Genomic DNA, 13,811 nt, shown 5'->3' with positions numbered 1-13,811 from the left:
AATATTTACTGATCAGTAATATCAACACCATACACTAATAACCAAAATGGGTATTCTTAACAGTTTGTTTTGTGGGTCTGATATAGGCCTGATAACGAGCAGTTCTCCATTATGGAGGATTGCACATGTTCTGCTCACTGACAAATTGGTCCATATTTTTGTGGAGAGCTTTTTTCAATAAGATCAATGAAATCAGTTTCTTCTGTGTATTGTAACCCAAAACCATACCCGAGATTGTCTCAGATGCAATTATGCTGCACATTTCTGGAACATAATCAGCAAAAATAAGGTACTCCAAGAAAACCCAATATATTTAATATTTCCATGCGCTTCATGTTCTGAAAGAACAGCAAGAATTTTCCTGACCTAATCAAGGAACAGTAAGCTTTGCCTGGCCTACCTTGCTTCTGTTTACCTTTTCTCTTTCTATGCCTCAAGGCAGTTGCCTGGTAGGGGTGCAATCCCTGAAAATGGAGGGAATGCTTGCCCCTTTACATTATTTTCTTCATCCATCTTCAGTCGAAAAATCACATGTTGAGAAGCAGCAGAAGAAAGGGGCTTAAACCCAGTGGCTCCATGTTTAAATAACAAAAGCATGGAAGGCCACAAAGCCCATGACAAGTCCCTTGCTAATGGTTTCTATGCCGTTTACCTTACCTCACCTATCCAAACAGAACAAACAAGATTTCAAGCATAAACTACTGAAATCCAGCTTAAAGTATCTAAGGTTATCTTTTCCATATCTGTCATCCTTGTTTCAAAATTGAAGAGCACAAGGATCCCTGAACTTTCCGAACATTTGTCTCACCCACAAAGCTAGTCAGTTACAATGAATGAGACTGAAGTCTTTGGATCTGTGTTGCTTTAGTTACACTTAAGAATAATCATTTCATAATCCATGAAATCTTATTTAACAGTCAACCCAATAGTTGACAGCATGTACATTCTATCAATGAAAGATGACTGGATCCAAGGAGTGATAAGATGGTAGATAGAGAGACTAAAAATAAATTATTGTGCAGAATCCCAATTATCAGATGATAGAGACACAATACTCAATCACACATACAGACACAGAAACCACAAGCAGGTTTGAATTTCATCAATATTCTATCCATTTCAAAATTCTTATTTTAAATGAGGAACTATTGTAATTTGAGACTGTTCGAAGATTTTCATCCTTTTTCACCAGAGCTAAATTAGATTAGTTAACTTGAAAGAAAGATCGAAAAAAATTCATCTCTGGTTATTAGTGCTTAATATGTACAAGGACATGAGCCACTGATTATTCCTGTATCCCACATGATGCACAATGCTACCGAACCTGCAAAATAAAACCAGTCATATATACCTTCAAATGCAAGTGACCAGACAAATTTAATCCCAGGTGATGGTTTTCTCTCAGTGACAATTTGTCACTAATTCAATCTTAATTGTTTGGTGTTCTACAGTTAGCTCACTCAAAGAATGGATCACAGAATTAGTCACATCACTTTTATAGAGCTCTATACCTCTGTAATTATATCAACATGAATCTAAAGAATGGTTTCGACAATAAAACCGAAACTGAGACAAAAGCAACATAGAAAATCACCCATATTGTCAATTTAAGGTTAGTGGTCAGTCATTAGTTACAACTTATGGTTGCAAACAATCCTCACAATTTCAGACCTTCTTATCACAAACTCTGAGGAATTATTTGCCATCATAATTACCCCAGCAGTTCAAAAACAATGTCCATCTCACTGTTTGAACAATACTGATCATCAGTACTTCATTCAGCAGTTTCTTCTCCATATTCTTAATATTTGCTTCATTAAATGATGTAAATTCACACATTTTGCAAGAATTCATTAAATGCAGTCGAGCTGTAAAATATTTATGCCCGTGACTTGATCATGCTATTCCCCCCAAGTAACCTTTTATGCTTTAAAGCTGCTGGCCACAAACAAATAGCCGGTTTGTGCAGAGTCTCATTCATCAGTGACATTGCGTGATTAGTGGATGCCGCAAGCTCTGTGCTTGCTTTTAAGATTTGTCAAATAAAGCTTCATTATGAAGGATGTTAAGTAACTGTTATATAACTAATTTGCTGCCTGTCTACTTCTTGAAGCACAAAACATGAACACTTTATATTATGCTTGAAGTTAAATAAACCCATCAATGTTCATAAGGAGCAGTAAAATATTACAGAAGATAATCCAAAAATAAACCAACCCAACCTGCAAAACTTGGTTTCTTCTCTTCTCCTCTGCCCAGACTCTCCAGTGTTCGGGTAACCTGGCTTCCAAAGTCATCTTCCCTGTTGCACGCTTCAGGGCGCAGTTGATTCTCCTCTTCCTCACAGTCATAGTCATCCAGGATGGGCGTCTCCCGGATGGGCATTCCCACCACTGAGTTGTGGGCCTGTATCCTCGAGTTGCGAAAGCTGTCCCGGGCCTGCGGCCCCAGCAGCACCGAGGGGATGTAGTGGATTTCATGAGTGGCCTCTGTGCTGGCACTCTTCTGAGGCACCCGCCGCCTCTTGCACCACCTCCGCCGGGCGTACAGCGCCATGGTGAAGATGAGGATGAGAAGCAACAGAGCAATCAGACCCCCCTGTGGGGAAGACAAGAAGAGGAGGAGGATTACATTTGCTGTGTTTGACATTTTCCCCTCTCCTCCACACTCTTTATTTTCCCTTGTAGCTCATTTGCACCATCAAGTTTAACTTCAAATTTAATGTCATTCAAGCAATACATGTACATGCCCAAATGTAACAACGTTCCTCCAGACCTTGGTGCACAACACAAAGAAATATCACAAATAAATCAACAAATAAAATATATTCCAGATGATTGACGTTTAGCATAGGTGCATTTACGACGCAAATTAAAATGTAGATCATATGATGCTGTGGCCCCTCATTTGTGATGAGATCTGGGTGGTGGTGTGGAGTTCAGTAGTCTCACAGCCTGGGGAAATAAGCTTTTACCATTCTAATAATCCTTGTGCTGATGCTATGGTACCTCCTGCCTGATGGAAGGGGGTGAAAGACATGCAACAGTGTGCAATATTGTGAACTATCAGCAAACAAGATGCCCTCTTAGTGCCATGGAAATAAAATTTTGGAAGAGAATCAAGACCAATTACAAATTTACTAATATATGTTTTACATTACTGCACAATATTCATAGGCAGCAGATGCTTGGTAGGATGGTCACACATCTTAAACGCTCCATAATGAACTGACTGTAGGTATACGGAACAGGTGTGTCTCCCTAGTCCAGGGATTCTCAAACTTTGTTATGCGATGGATCAATGGCGTTAAGCCAGGTGCTGGGATCCCCTGTTCCAGTCCCTCCCCTGCCAAAGACAAAATAACCTAGGCTTTACTAGCATGAGCCACAATGCCCAAACTGATCAAATCCAAATCTGAAGTTTGATGACCTGTAGCACTCTGACAATCAGTGACAAGCCCCAGTTAGCAGGTTATCAAATGATACAAAGAAGATCTTCTCCTTATAGTTCTATCAGCCAAAGGCCAGTTCCCATTTTGCTTCCTCTAAATATATAGAATAGCTAGTGAGTGCTTTCATGTTCAGAAACATTTTAAAACAATTACAAATTAAATTATAACTAAAAAATTGACACAAAATGAATAAGGCATTTCAAACAGTTTTAATAATTGAAACATCAAACAAATCATAAATAAATAAGAACAGCAAGCTGAACTTCCTTGAGTGTATGAGGCTAAGGAGAAACCTAAAATTATGAAGCATGTAGATGTGGTAAACGGTAACAAACTTTTCCTCAGAATCGTGGTTTCAAAAATCAGGCAACATAAACACAAGTTTAAAGGAACTATCAGAAAGAACTTCTTTTTCTCAGAAGGTGCTTGTATTATGAAATGTACAGCCAGAATGGATGCTGGAGGCAGGTAACATCAGAGTCTTTAAGAATTGTTTAGACAAGCCTCCGAATCTCAATTCATAGAAAGCTATTTTGGTAATTGGGATTGGTTTGATGAACATTTGACAATCAATATTAATATAGCGGGTCAAAGAATGATTCAATAATTAGTGCCACTATGATTTTCCAATCATAAAACTAGAAACCTATCTTCAGTTCAATGGCCATTCACATAATTTTGTAACAGCTTTCATAATGATTCATGAGTTGTTTCAACAGCAGAAAAAGTCGGCAAATTCAGCAGTTGGAGGTTTGCTACTGGACCTCATTATCAGGGCACAGAGTGAATTCGAAACTTCCTTCTTTTATCTACATGTATGAAGAACTTCTGGCCTTTCCTGCACTTAGAGAAACACATCTTCAGTGTCATTTTCTAATGTCTGGCAGAATATAAACCTCTTCTTTATTAGGTCTTGCACACTTTCCATGAAGAAAATACATTTAAAAACGGTGATCTTGGAGACAGATAATTAACAGTGATTTGTGACATAAGCCTTCCATTAAAAATACTGAGTAAGATTTATGTACAGATGCTGGCACTTGAATATTTGAAGAGAATTGAAAGGGATGGGATAGTTACAATATGGGTATCCAACTTTTTGGAATTAATTTTGCACTAATGATCAGGAAAGAATTCCTTCTCAGGAAATGAAAATAGGAAAGATCAACTTCAGATGCTGGTGGAACATTAGCTCGGTTTTCTTTCCTCATCATCACTCGCTGAACATTTTCAGCATTTTCTGTTTTTGTCGTGAATATAGTTTTGATACACCTGGAACTTAAAACTACAAGGATGCCTAATTAAATCCAGATTATATCAATTTATTGTAATTTGCAAATGATAACCTTGAGTTCCTCTCCCAGAATAAATCCTTAGATTTTCTTTTTCTCAATTCATTGCAAGCAACAACTAAAAACATGACACCGGCTTCCACTTTAACTTTTACCCAATTTAAATTTAGTGCCTCATATATTGATGCTTTCAATGTCTCCAAGTTACCAGGCTGATTGTTTCATACCCAGAACTGGACAGAGTATTAGAAACTAAAAATTTGAAAGGCTCTGTTCTTTGCTTCAAACTCTATCCTCAGCCACCAATATCATCCCTGCCCTGGCAACTGTTTAACATTAAACCCAAGTGATCACCACCTCTGTGTCATATTTGACTCAGATGACCTTCACTCCAACTACCTATCTTCCCTTCCTTAACAATGCCCCATTAAGCTTGCCTTAGCTCACCTCTTATGACCAACATTCCCTCTCTCTCTCCCTCTCTCCCTCTCTCCCTCTCTCCCTCTCTCCCTCTCTCCCTCTCTCCCTCTCTCCCTCTCTCTCTCTCTCTCTCCCCCTCTCCCTCTCCCTCTCCCTCTCCCTCTCCCTCTCCCTCTCCCTCTCCCTCATCTCAAGGATATCTGAAAACTTTGCAGGCCACATCCTAACTTGCAGCAAGTTCATTAGTCATTTTCGTGCTTCCCGACCTAGACTGGTTAAGCAACACATTGCTTTGAAAATTGTCGGTCTCACTTAAATTTCTCACTGGTCTTAATCATCTCTTTTGCAGTAACCACACTATTTCTCTTCTATTTTGTTTTAATATGTTCTTAAAAACCTTCTATTTTGACTCTGCTTTTAGATTCCAGCTTTAGGTTTTTTCCCCCCCCCAACAACAATCATGGGTAGAAGCCAAATTTAGAAGAATCCATCACACACAGACTACTTGCATCAATTAAAATAGACCCCATCGATGGATAAAAAGCTATAGATTTGCAATGTGAGTGTTAGAATGTTTTATAACAGTAAAATATTTATTTGATTGAGTGACACACTTCAATCACCACCCAAGAAAAATGAAACCCAGGCTAACAAAAGGTGAAGATTCTTTCAGTTTTTATTAATCTTACCATTTAGTGTAGTGCTTAAACAAATTCTTTTAAGGGAGGTTCTCTGAGATTTAAATAACTGCTTACTTGCAAAGTCTAAACCATGCACAAATTAATGGAATGATCATCTACATTTGTTTCTACTTTTTGGGCTCTTTTTTCATTTGCTCTCCAGCTGAAGAAATGCTAGATAGAACTAATGTCCTGATAAGTACAAGCACCTTGGATGGATAGGCAAAGATAGGACAACACAATACATGGTAATGTCTCTTAGCATACAACTCCAAGATCAATAACTGTAGCAACACATGTAAATATAAAGTGGTGAAGAGTGTATACAGGATGCTTGCTTTTATGAGCCAGGGCATAGAATAAATGAACTGAAAGGTTATGGTATAACTGTACACAAGATTTGTGGGATGTGGTATATGGTTTTGGCTGCCATACTATTTCATGACATTAGAGGCCATTCAACCTACCTGGTAGATGCTGGCCCACAGCTACTCATTCACCAATTATTTTCTTGTAACTGATCCCTCAACATTCTGATCAGCTCCTCCTAGATTCTATCACTCATAGGGTCAGTTCATAGTGGCCAATTAACTAAGCAGCCTGCACATCTTTGGAGTCAGGGAGGAAACTAGAACACCCAAGGAAATACACGTAGGGAGAGCCAGGAAACAGTGCAAACATCAGTGAATGAATTGAAACTCGATTGTTGGAGCCATGTGGGGGGTGACTCTACAAATCGTACCGCCATCACAAGCATTTTGTGTGTGTTGCTTTGGATTTCCAGTATTTGCTCTCACAATATTTAAAACTTGCATCTATGGAAAGTAATCTATTAGATACCTTCTTCATCAGCCCTTTACTTCTTCCACTTATCACCTCCCAGCTTCTCAATTCATACCCCTTTTCCTCCACCCACCAAGCTTCCCTCTCACCTGGACTCACCTATCATCCATCAGCTTTACTTTTATTTATTAATTTTTTAAGAGAATTACATAAAATGAATAGAATATTAGAATAGTGAAAAATTAATATTGGCCCTCCCCCCTCCCGCTAACCCTCCCCCCCTTGACCCCTATCTGAAAAAAAGAAAAGAAAAAAAAGAAAAAAGATAGAAAGATTGCCTGGATATCGGAGGATCCCCACATGCTCCATGGAGTTCAAAATAACTTAAGTTTTTATTTTCCCAAATAACTTATAATTTTATCTTCAAAGGACCTATATATTTAATCCTATCTTTTGTAGATAGGGGTGCCAAATTTTCAAAAATATACCATATTCATTTCTTAAATTATAAGTATTTTTTTCAAGTGGAATGCAGCTATATATTTCATTATTCCAACGATCCATAGTTAAATATGAATCTGATTTCCAAGTAACTGCAATAGCTTTTTTGGCTACTGCCAATGCAATTTTTTATAAATTTCTGATATTTATTCAATTTAGATTTGGGTATTTTCCCTTCAATATCACCTAATAAAAAAATATTGGGCTATGTGGGAGTTGTATTCCAATAATTAGTTCCAGTAAAAGTCTTAAATTTATCCAAAAAGGTTGAATTTTAGAACAGGACCAAGTAGAATGTAAAAAGGTACCAATTTCTTGATTACATCCATCAGCTTTTATTCCTCCCTCTCCTCGCACCTTCTCATTCTGGCTTCTGCTCCCTTCATTTCCAATCCGGTTGAGGAGACTTGACCCAAAACTTTAATTATTTATTCCAGAATCAGAATCTCGAGTCTATTTATCATCTAGCTAAGCAGTCCTATCAACAATATACCAAGCACTGGTAAATGGGATTCATACAGAAAGGTGCTTAGTAGTCAATATGGACTCGATGGGTCAAAGGACTAGGTCCTATACTGAATGACTGAATAAAAAGCCCACTGGTGGGAGGTTCAACAGATCAAGCTCTATGTCATTTCAAAAAAAAAACTGAATATGCTAATTTATAGATATCTGTTATATTTCTGTTTACAGAACAGATCTCCCTGTAATTGAACTGAAAAAGATCATAGATGCACAATAAAAGGTCTGTAAAGACCTTAAAGCCTTTTACTGGAAGCAGTGAGATGTTCTTCTGTTTTTGAAAAGACAGTACACTGTGTATTCATGTTAGTTTGAAGAAAAGAAACAAAGAGACACACTCTCAAATAAATCCCACTATTCATTCGAGCTAGCTTCCGCTTTACCTTACAGTCTCCATTTCAAAGCAGGCAGACTGCGGGATACGTGATTGCTTTTCGGGATCCAATACAATTAAAAGATCACACTTTGCGGCTGTGAGATTCGTCTAGCAACAAACAAAGTTTCAGGGTGGAAATTGAAAGCACGCGTTATCTTTCTGCTGATCAACTTTAATCAAGCAGACCAGCAAAATGAAGAATCATTAAGCTTAGGTCAATAGTTCAGGGGACCAAATCAAAGTAACATGGCATCACTAAATGCAACTCCCACCCCTCCTTTCTCCAAGTCTTCCATTATGTTACTGAATTGCCATATGTAAAAGGGATCATGGAATGTTAACAGCTGCACTATCAATGCCTCTTTGGCTCATTGTACAAGGCAGAAGCTGAATAATTTTAATATATTTACAGCCATTTTTTGCAAGGTTACATATTTTTTGCTCAGAATATTTGCTTAAAATCCAGCACTGCAACAAGGTGTTAAGTAGCCAGAACAATGTCCTATGATGTAAAATTTTCTAAACATAACACTTGTTAAAAACATTTTGTGCCCCTGGCCAATTATCACTCATATCGGACTCCTACTGCTGCTGGTTTAATCTACCGATGTGATTCTGTGCGCACAAGAGTCATCTGACAAGTTAATACTGTGAAATTAGCAGAAGTTGCCTAAGCTCAATTGAATGACAGCAGTAACTGATCAAACGTAGAACATTATGGCACTGGAACAGGCCCTTCAGCCCACAATGTTGTGCCATACCAATTAAACTGGTAATCAAATGACCAACTAACGTACCTCTTCCGGGTACACAGTGTCCATATCCTTCCATTTTCTTCACATCCATGCGTCTATCTAAATGTCTCTTAAAAGTCTCTATTGTTTCAGCCTCTGCCACCACTCCAGGCAGTGCATTCCAGACATCCACTACTATCTGTTTAAAAACTTGCCCGTCTCATCTCCTTTGAAATTACCCCCTCTTACCTTAAGGTATTAGACATTTCAGCCCTGGGAAAAAAATATTGTCTGTCTACTCTACCTGTGCTTCTCAAAATCTTATAAGTTTCCATCAGATTTCCCTCAGCCTCTGCCGCTTCAGAGAAAACAATGCAAGTTTGTCCAACCTCTCATTATAGCACACGTCCCGTAATCCAGGCAACATCTTGGTAAAAATTCTTCTGCACCTTCTCCAAAGTCTTTTTATCTATAATGGGGTGACAGGAACAGAATGCAATATTCCAGATGCAAAACTGCCACATAACCTTCTGACTTTTGAAATCAATACCTCGACTAATAAAGACAAGTATGCCGCACACCTTCTTAACCACCCTATTAACCTGATAGCCTCTTTCAGAGAGCTATGAACTTGGACTTCAAGATACTTCTGCTTGACAACACTGTAAAATATTTTGTAATGTCTCTATAATGTTGCAAAACTTCACATTTTGGCATGTTAAACTCCATCTGCCATTTCTTTGCCCATATCTTTACTATGGATGTCCAGTTCTTATACAGCTCCATCCCCAACCAGGAAGGCCTCAAAGCTCTTTATTTTTTTTTCTGTTCACAAGACCTAACTGGTTCCCTTCCGCCACTGCTCTCCTCTGCCTAGCAGAACTTGTTCTCACTCTCAATAATTTCTCCTTTGGCTCTTCCCACTTACTTCCGACAAAAGGGTTAGCCATGGGCACTCACATGGGTCCCAGGTTTGTCGGCTACGTGGAACAGTCTATGTTCCAAGCCTATACTGGTGCTACATCAATGACTGCATTGGTGCTGTTTCACTGAGATTCTACGCTCCGTCCACCAGAACAAGAGGGGTGTCCCAGTGGCCACCCATTTTAACTCCACTTCCCATTTCCATTCTGATATGTCCATCCATGACTTCCTCCACTGTTGTGATAGGTCACACTTAGGTTGGAGGAACAACACCTTATATTCCGTTTGGGTAGCCTCCAACCTGATGGTATGAACACTGATTACTCAAACTTCCGGTAATGCCCCCCAACATTCCCCTCTCTCTCTTCTTTTCCATTTTCCCTTTCTAACCTCATCTGTTTGCCCTCCCATCACCTCCCTCTGGTGCTCCTTCCCTCTTTTCCTTTCTTCCATGGCCTTTTATCTCTTTCACCAATCAACTTCGAGAGTTCTTGACATCATCCCTCCCTGCCCAAGTTTCACCTGTCACCTGGTGGTTCTCTCTCCCCTCCCCCACCTTTTTAATCCACACCTCAATGCTTTTCACCAGTCCTGCCGAAGAGTTTCAGCCCAAAAAGCCAACTGTGCTTTTTTCCCCCCATAGGTTCTGCCTAACCTGTTGAATTCCTCCAGCATTTTGCGTGTGTTGCTTGGATTTCCAGCATCTACAAATGTTCTCTTGTTTGTGATTTCTTTACTCTCACCTTTCATCTACACAAATACAACTGCAGCAGGAGTTATTACATGATTATCAAATGGAGTAGTGCCAACTAATCAAACCCAGAAGCAGAAAGAGTTATAAAGCACTTTCGCACTGAACCATGCCCTTCGGTCCATCTAGTCCATGCCAAACTGTTATTCTGCCTAGTCCCATTGACCTGCAACTAGACCATAACTCTCTACACTCCTCAAAACCATGCACTTATCCAAACTCATCTTAAATGTTGCAACTGAACTCACAAACATCACTTCCAATATATTATTCAATTGTAGAATTTTTTTTTTACCCATTTTATTCCCAAAAAAAACTTGTGCAAAAGCATGTCCTGCTTTTTTTTTGTCGCAGTGTTCTGTCCCATTTCTTTTCTCCAATTAAAAGCAAAACTAAAATAACTTGCACAGAAAAGAGTGTTGTATTTTCCATCAATGTATATGATATGCTAGGGAATAAAGTACAAAAATACAAAAGCTCAGAACTATAATCCATATTTTTCTTGGAGAAGTATAAGTTGGAATAAAAATAATTTCCCCAAAACTTTTAATATATGTGGCAGTTAAAATATTGATTGTGTATCAGGGATTATTTGCCAGCAAAGTCAGATTTTAGCTTCTGAGAATCAAACCAATGCATAAAAGAAGCATTTGGTTCAACTCATGGCTTAGATATCATATGTTTGAAACCAGCTGAAATCTAATTTAAGTTTTAAGCTTTCCACAGTGAATCAAAAACTCACCTGTGCTTCAGGACATGGAAAGATCTGACAACTTTTTGTCAGACTGCTTGATTGTTCAGTGACAACAAGTGGATCATATCCAAAAGGAATTTCATACCAAAATAGTATTAATTTCAAAAACCAGCCACTTAGAGTTATGTGTAAAACATAACTCAAATCTTGTTCTACAAAGAGCACGAAAAGAAATCAATTTCCCAGATTTTGATCAGAGTAACAATCAACATTTTCCTGGCTGATCATGAGAATCCTTGGGCTTTCCATGTTGAAAGATCATATTTCAAAGTAAATGTATTATTGAATTACATTATACCACCATACACTACTCTGAGACTCATTTTTGTGCAGGTATTCACAGTGAATAGAAAGACAAACAATAGAATCAATGAAAAACCATACACAACAAAGATGGAAAAATGACCAATGTGTACAGCAAACTGTAAACACAAAACTAAAACTAAATAATAAATAAATATCAAGGACATGACAATATATAATTCTCTCAAATTTGTGGTTTTAGGTTTCAATGAAACAATGTGGGGCTGATGCCCAACCCGAGAATACAAAGTAATGATAATTCTCCATTATTTACGGTGGGACATTCACACAAACATCCCAAACAAGCTTAGACCTGGTTTCCACATTCGATTCTGCGGATGCAGATAACCAATAGTCAAAGGTAAGCTGGTTTTGTTTAGTTGTTTCAGCTAATGTATGTGCTGATTAATTTCATTCTACTTTTAAACTGATTTTGTTCAAGGTTTTTGAAATTATTTTATTGTTTCAGAAAAAATAATATGTTTACAGTTTCGACAGCTGGCTAAGCCAGGAGGTAACACTCTGCTTCCTGGCAGTGGTTCTTGTCCCAACCTTCTGGATGGGACTGGTACCATAATGGTGATGAATCAAGAAAAAAAAAACTTGCTTCTCAAAGAGGGTTTTCATTGCAGAAGAACAGCAGCAATTCTCACTAGAAGAAAGCCACTCTAAGACCACAAGATACAGGAGCAGAAATAGACCATTTAGCACATCGAGTCTGCTCCAGCATTTCATCATGGCTGATCTAATTCTCCTCTCAGCCCCAATCTTCTGCCTTCTCCCCATATCCCTTCATGCCCTGATCAACAGGTAAGCAATAATTTTGTTTGGATGCAAACTGTTCAGAAATACAGTCTACAATGTTTACTTCACTTAGAATGATCAAGCAGGACCTCATCAATTATCAAAGATTTCTTCAAAAATGATAGATCAAACTACCAAATAGTAGCAATGTATCATTTTCAGTGAATGATAACTGCAGGAGATCTTCTCCATTCTATCCCCTCCGAAATGCCTGATGGCTGGGTCTATTTTCAACTCATTGCCATGATCTTAAATAAAAGAATAAGTGTGAAAATATTACTTATTGTCACACAGATTTATTTTGATACAATGTCAAGATTATATTTGACAAGGCCAAAATAGCCAATATAATTACTGAGTCGCAGGCTGTAGAACAAGTAATACATTTGTTTTGTATTTGTAGATAACAGGCTTAAGAATAGATTTCTTATACCAAGGGTGGACATAATTTGAAGAAAGTGCAATGACAAAGTGATAAAGATGATGAATGTTTTGATTATTATTTTTCTTTAAATAGGTTTGCAGCTTGGATCAGAAAAAAAAGAAAGCGGGTGAAAATCAATTTATTCATCAATCACCATTATGGCTAAGAACATACATTATTCACTTTGTTAAAGAGCTGAGTGTGGAAGTTTATGATTATTACAACTCTGAACTGGTTTCTCCAAATGAAGTCTATTAATAACATTAATCCAAATTCTGTCATGCATAGAGAGGTCATTCACAATGGTCAAACATATGCCAGTCTTTTCTGTGAAATATGGGACAGTTGTTATTTGTCCCTTTTCTCCACAGTTGCCCTTTCCCCACATCCCCCCACCAGCCCCACTCATGATACATTTTACACTTACAAGCACCAAAATTCATTGTTTTTGCTGACAATTTCTACCTTGGTATCACTTCTGTGTGATCCACCCTGATTATTCCATTCTGTTCCCTTTCTGTATCACAGTTTCCTTCTCATAACAAATGTTAGCAAAAAATAGTAATTACACATCTACAGATTCCCACAACTCTACCTCAAATACATCTCCTCAAACATGACCTCCTAAATGGACTGCATTCCATGCTTGCACTTTTATCTGCAACACAAGTATCACCCTGAGGTCTCTTTCTTTTTGCTTAATTGAGGCTTCCCCTCAGCCACAGTGGCAGACTGCTCAACCACATTTAATCCCTTTCCGTCCCCACCAAAGAATAGAGTTCCCATTGTCTTCTAATTCCACCTCACTACATTCTGCATTAGCCTTCACAACTTTTGCTACCTTCAGAGTAACTCCACAACCAGATAGAAATTCCCTTCCATTCCTCTTTCCACATTCAAAAGTTTTCACTCCCTTCATGACCCCCTGATCCATTCTTCTGTCAAACAAGTGGTTCATAACTCTTTTATGCCCACGGACCAGTACCATCAAGCAAGGGGTCCGTGGACTCCTATGCACTTTCCCTTGCAAAAACAGGTAAATAACAACCATTTTATTTCACAGAATCATATCATAGAAATAGTCCATTGGCC

At 38.3% G+C, this 13,811-nt stretch overlaps 1 protein-coding gene across 5 annotated transcripts in view; it reads right to left on the bottom strand.

Moving 5' to 3' along the window:
- The window catches only part of LOC140731037 (astrotactin-2-like), a 1,710,280-nt gene that overhangs the window by 1,229,031 nt on the left and 467,438 nt on the right, over positions 1 to 13,811 (bottom strand). For all 5 annotated transcript variants that reach the window (XM_073052234.1, XM_073052229.1, XM_073052230.1 and 2 more), the window contains exon 3: positions 2,223 to 2,598. In XM_073052234.1, coding sequence (XP_072908335.1) covers positions 2,223 to 2,598 — 376 coding nt within the window. The remainder of the gene's footprint in view (positions 1 to 2,222; positions 2,599 to 13,811) is intronic.

This window comes from Hemitrygon akajei, chromosome 7 (genome assembly GCF_048418815.1).
Source record: "Hemitrygon akajei chromosome 7, sHemAka1.3, whole genome shotgun sequence".
Classification (NCBI taxonomy): domain Eukaryota; kingdom Metazoa; phylum Chordata; class Chondrichthyes; order Myliobatiformes; family Dasyatidae; genus Hemitrygon; species Hemitrygon akajei.
Note: the sequence above shows the minus strand (reverse complement) of the source record. Positions and strands in the feature narration are given on the sequence as shown.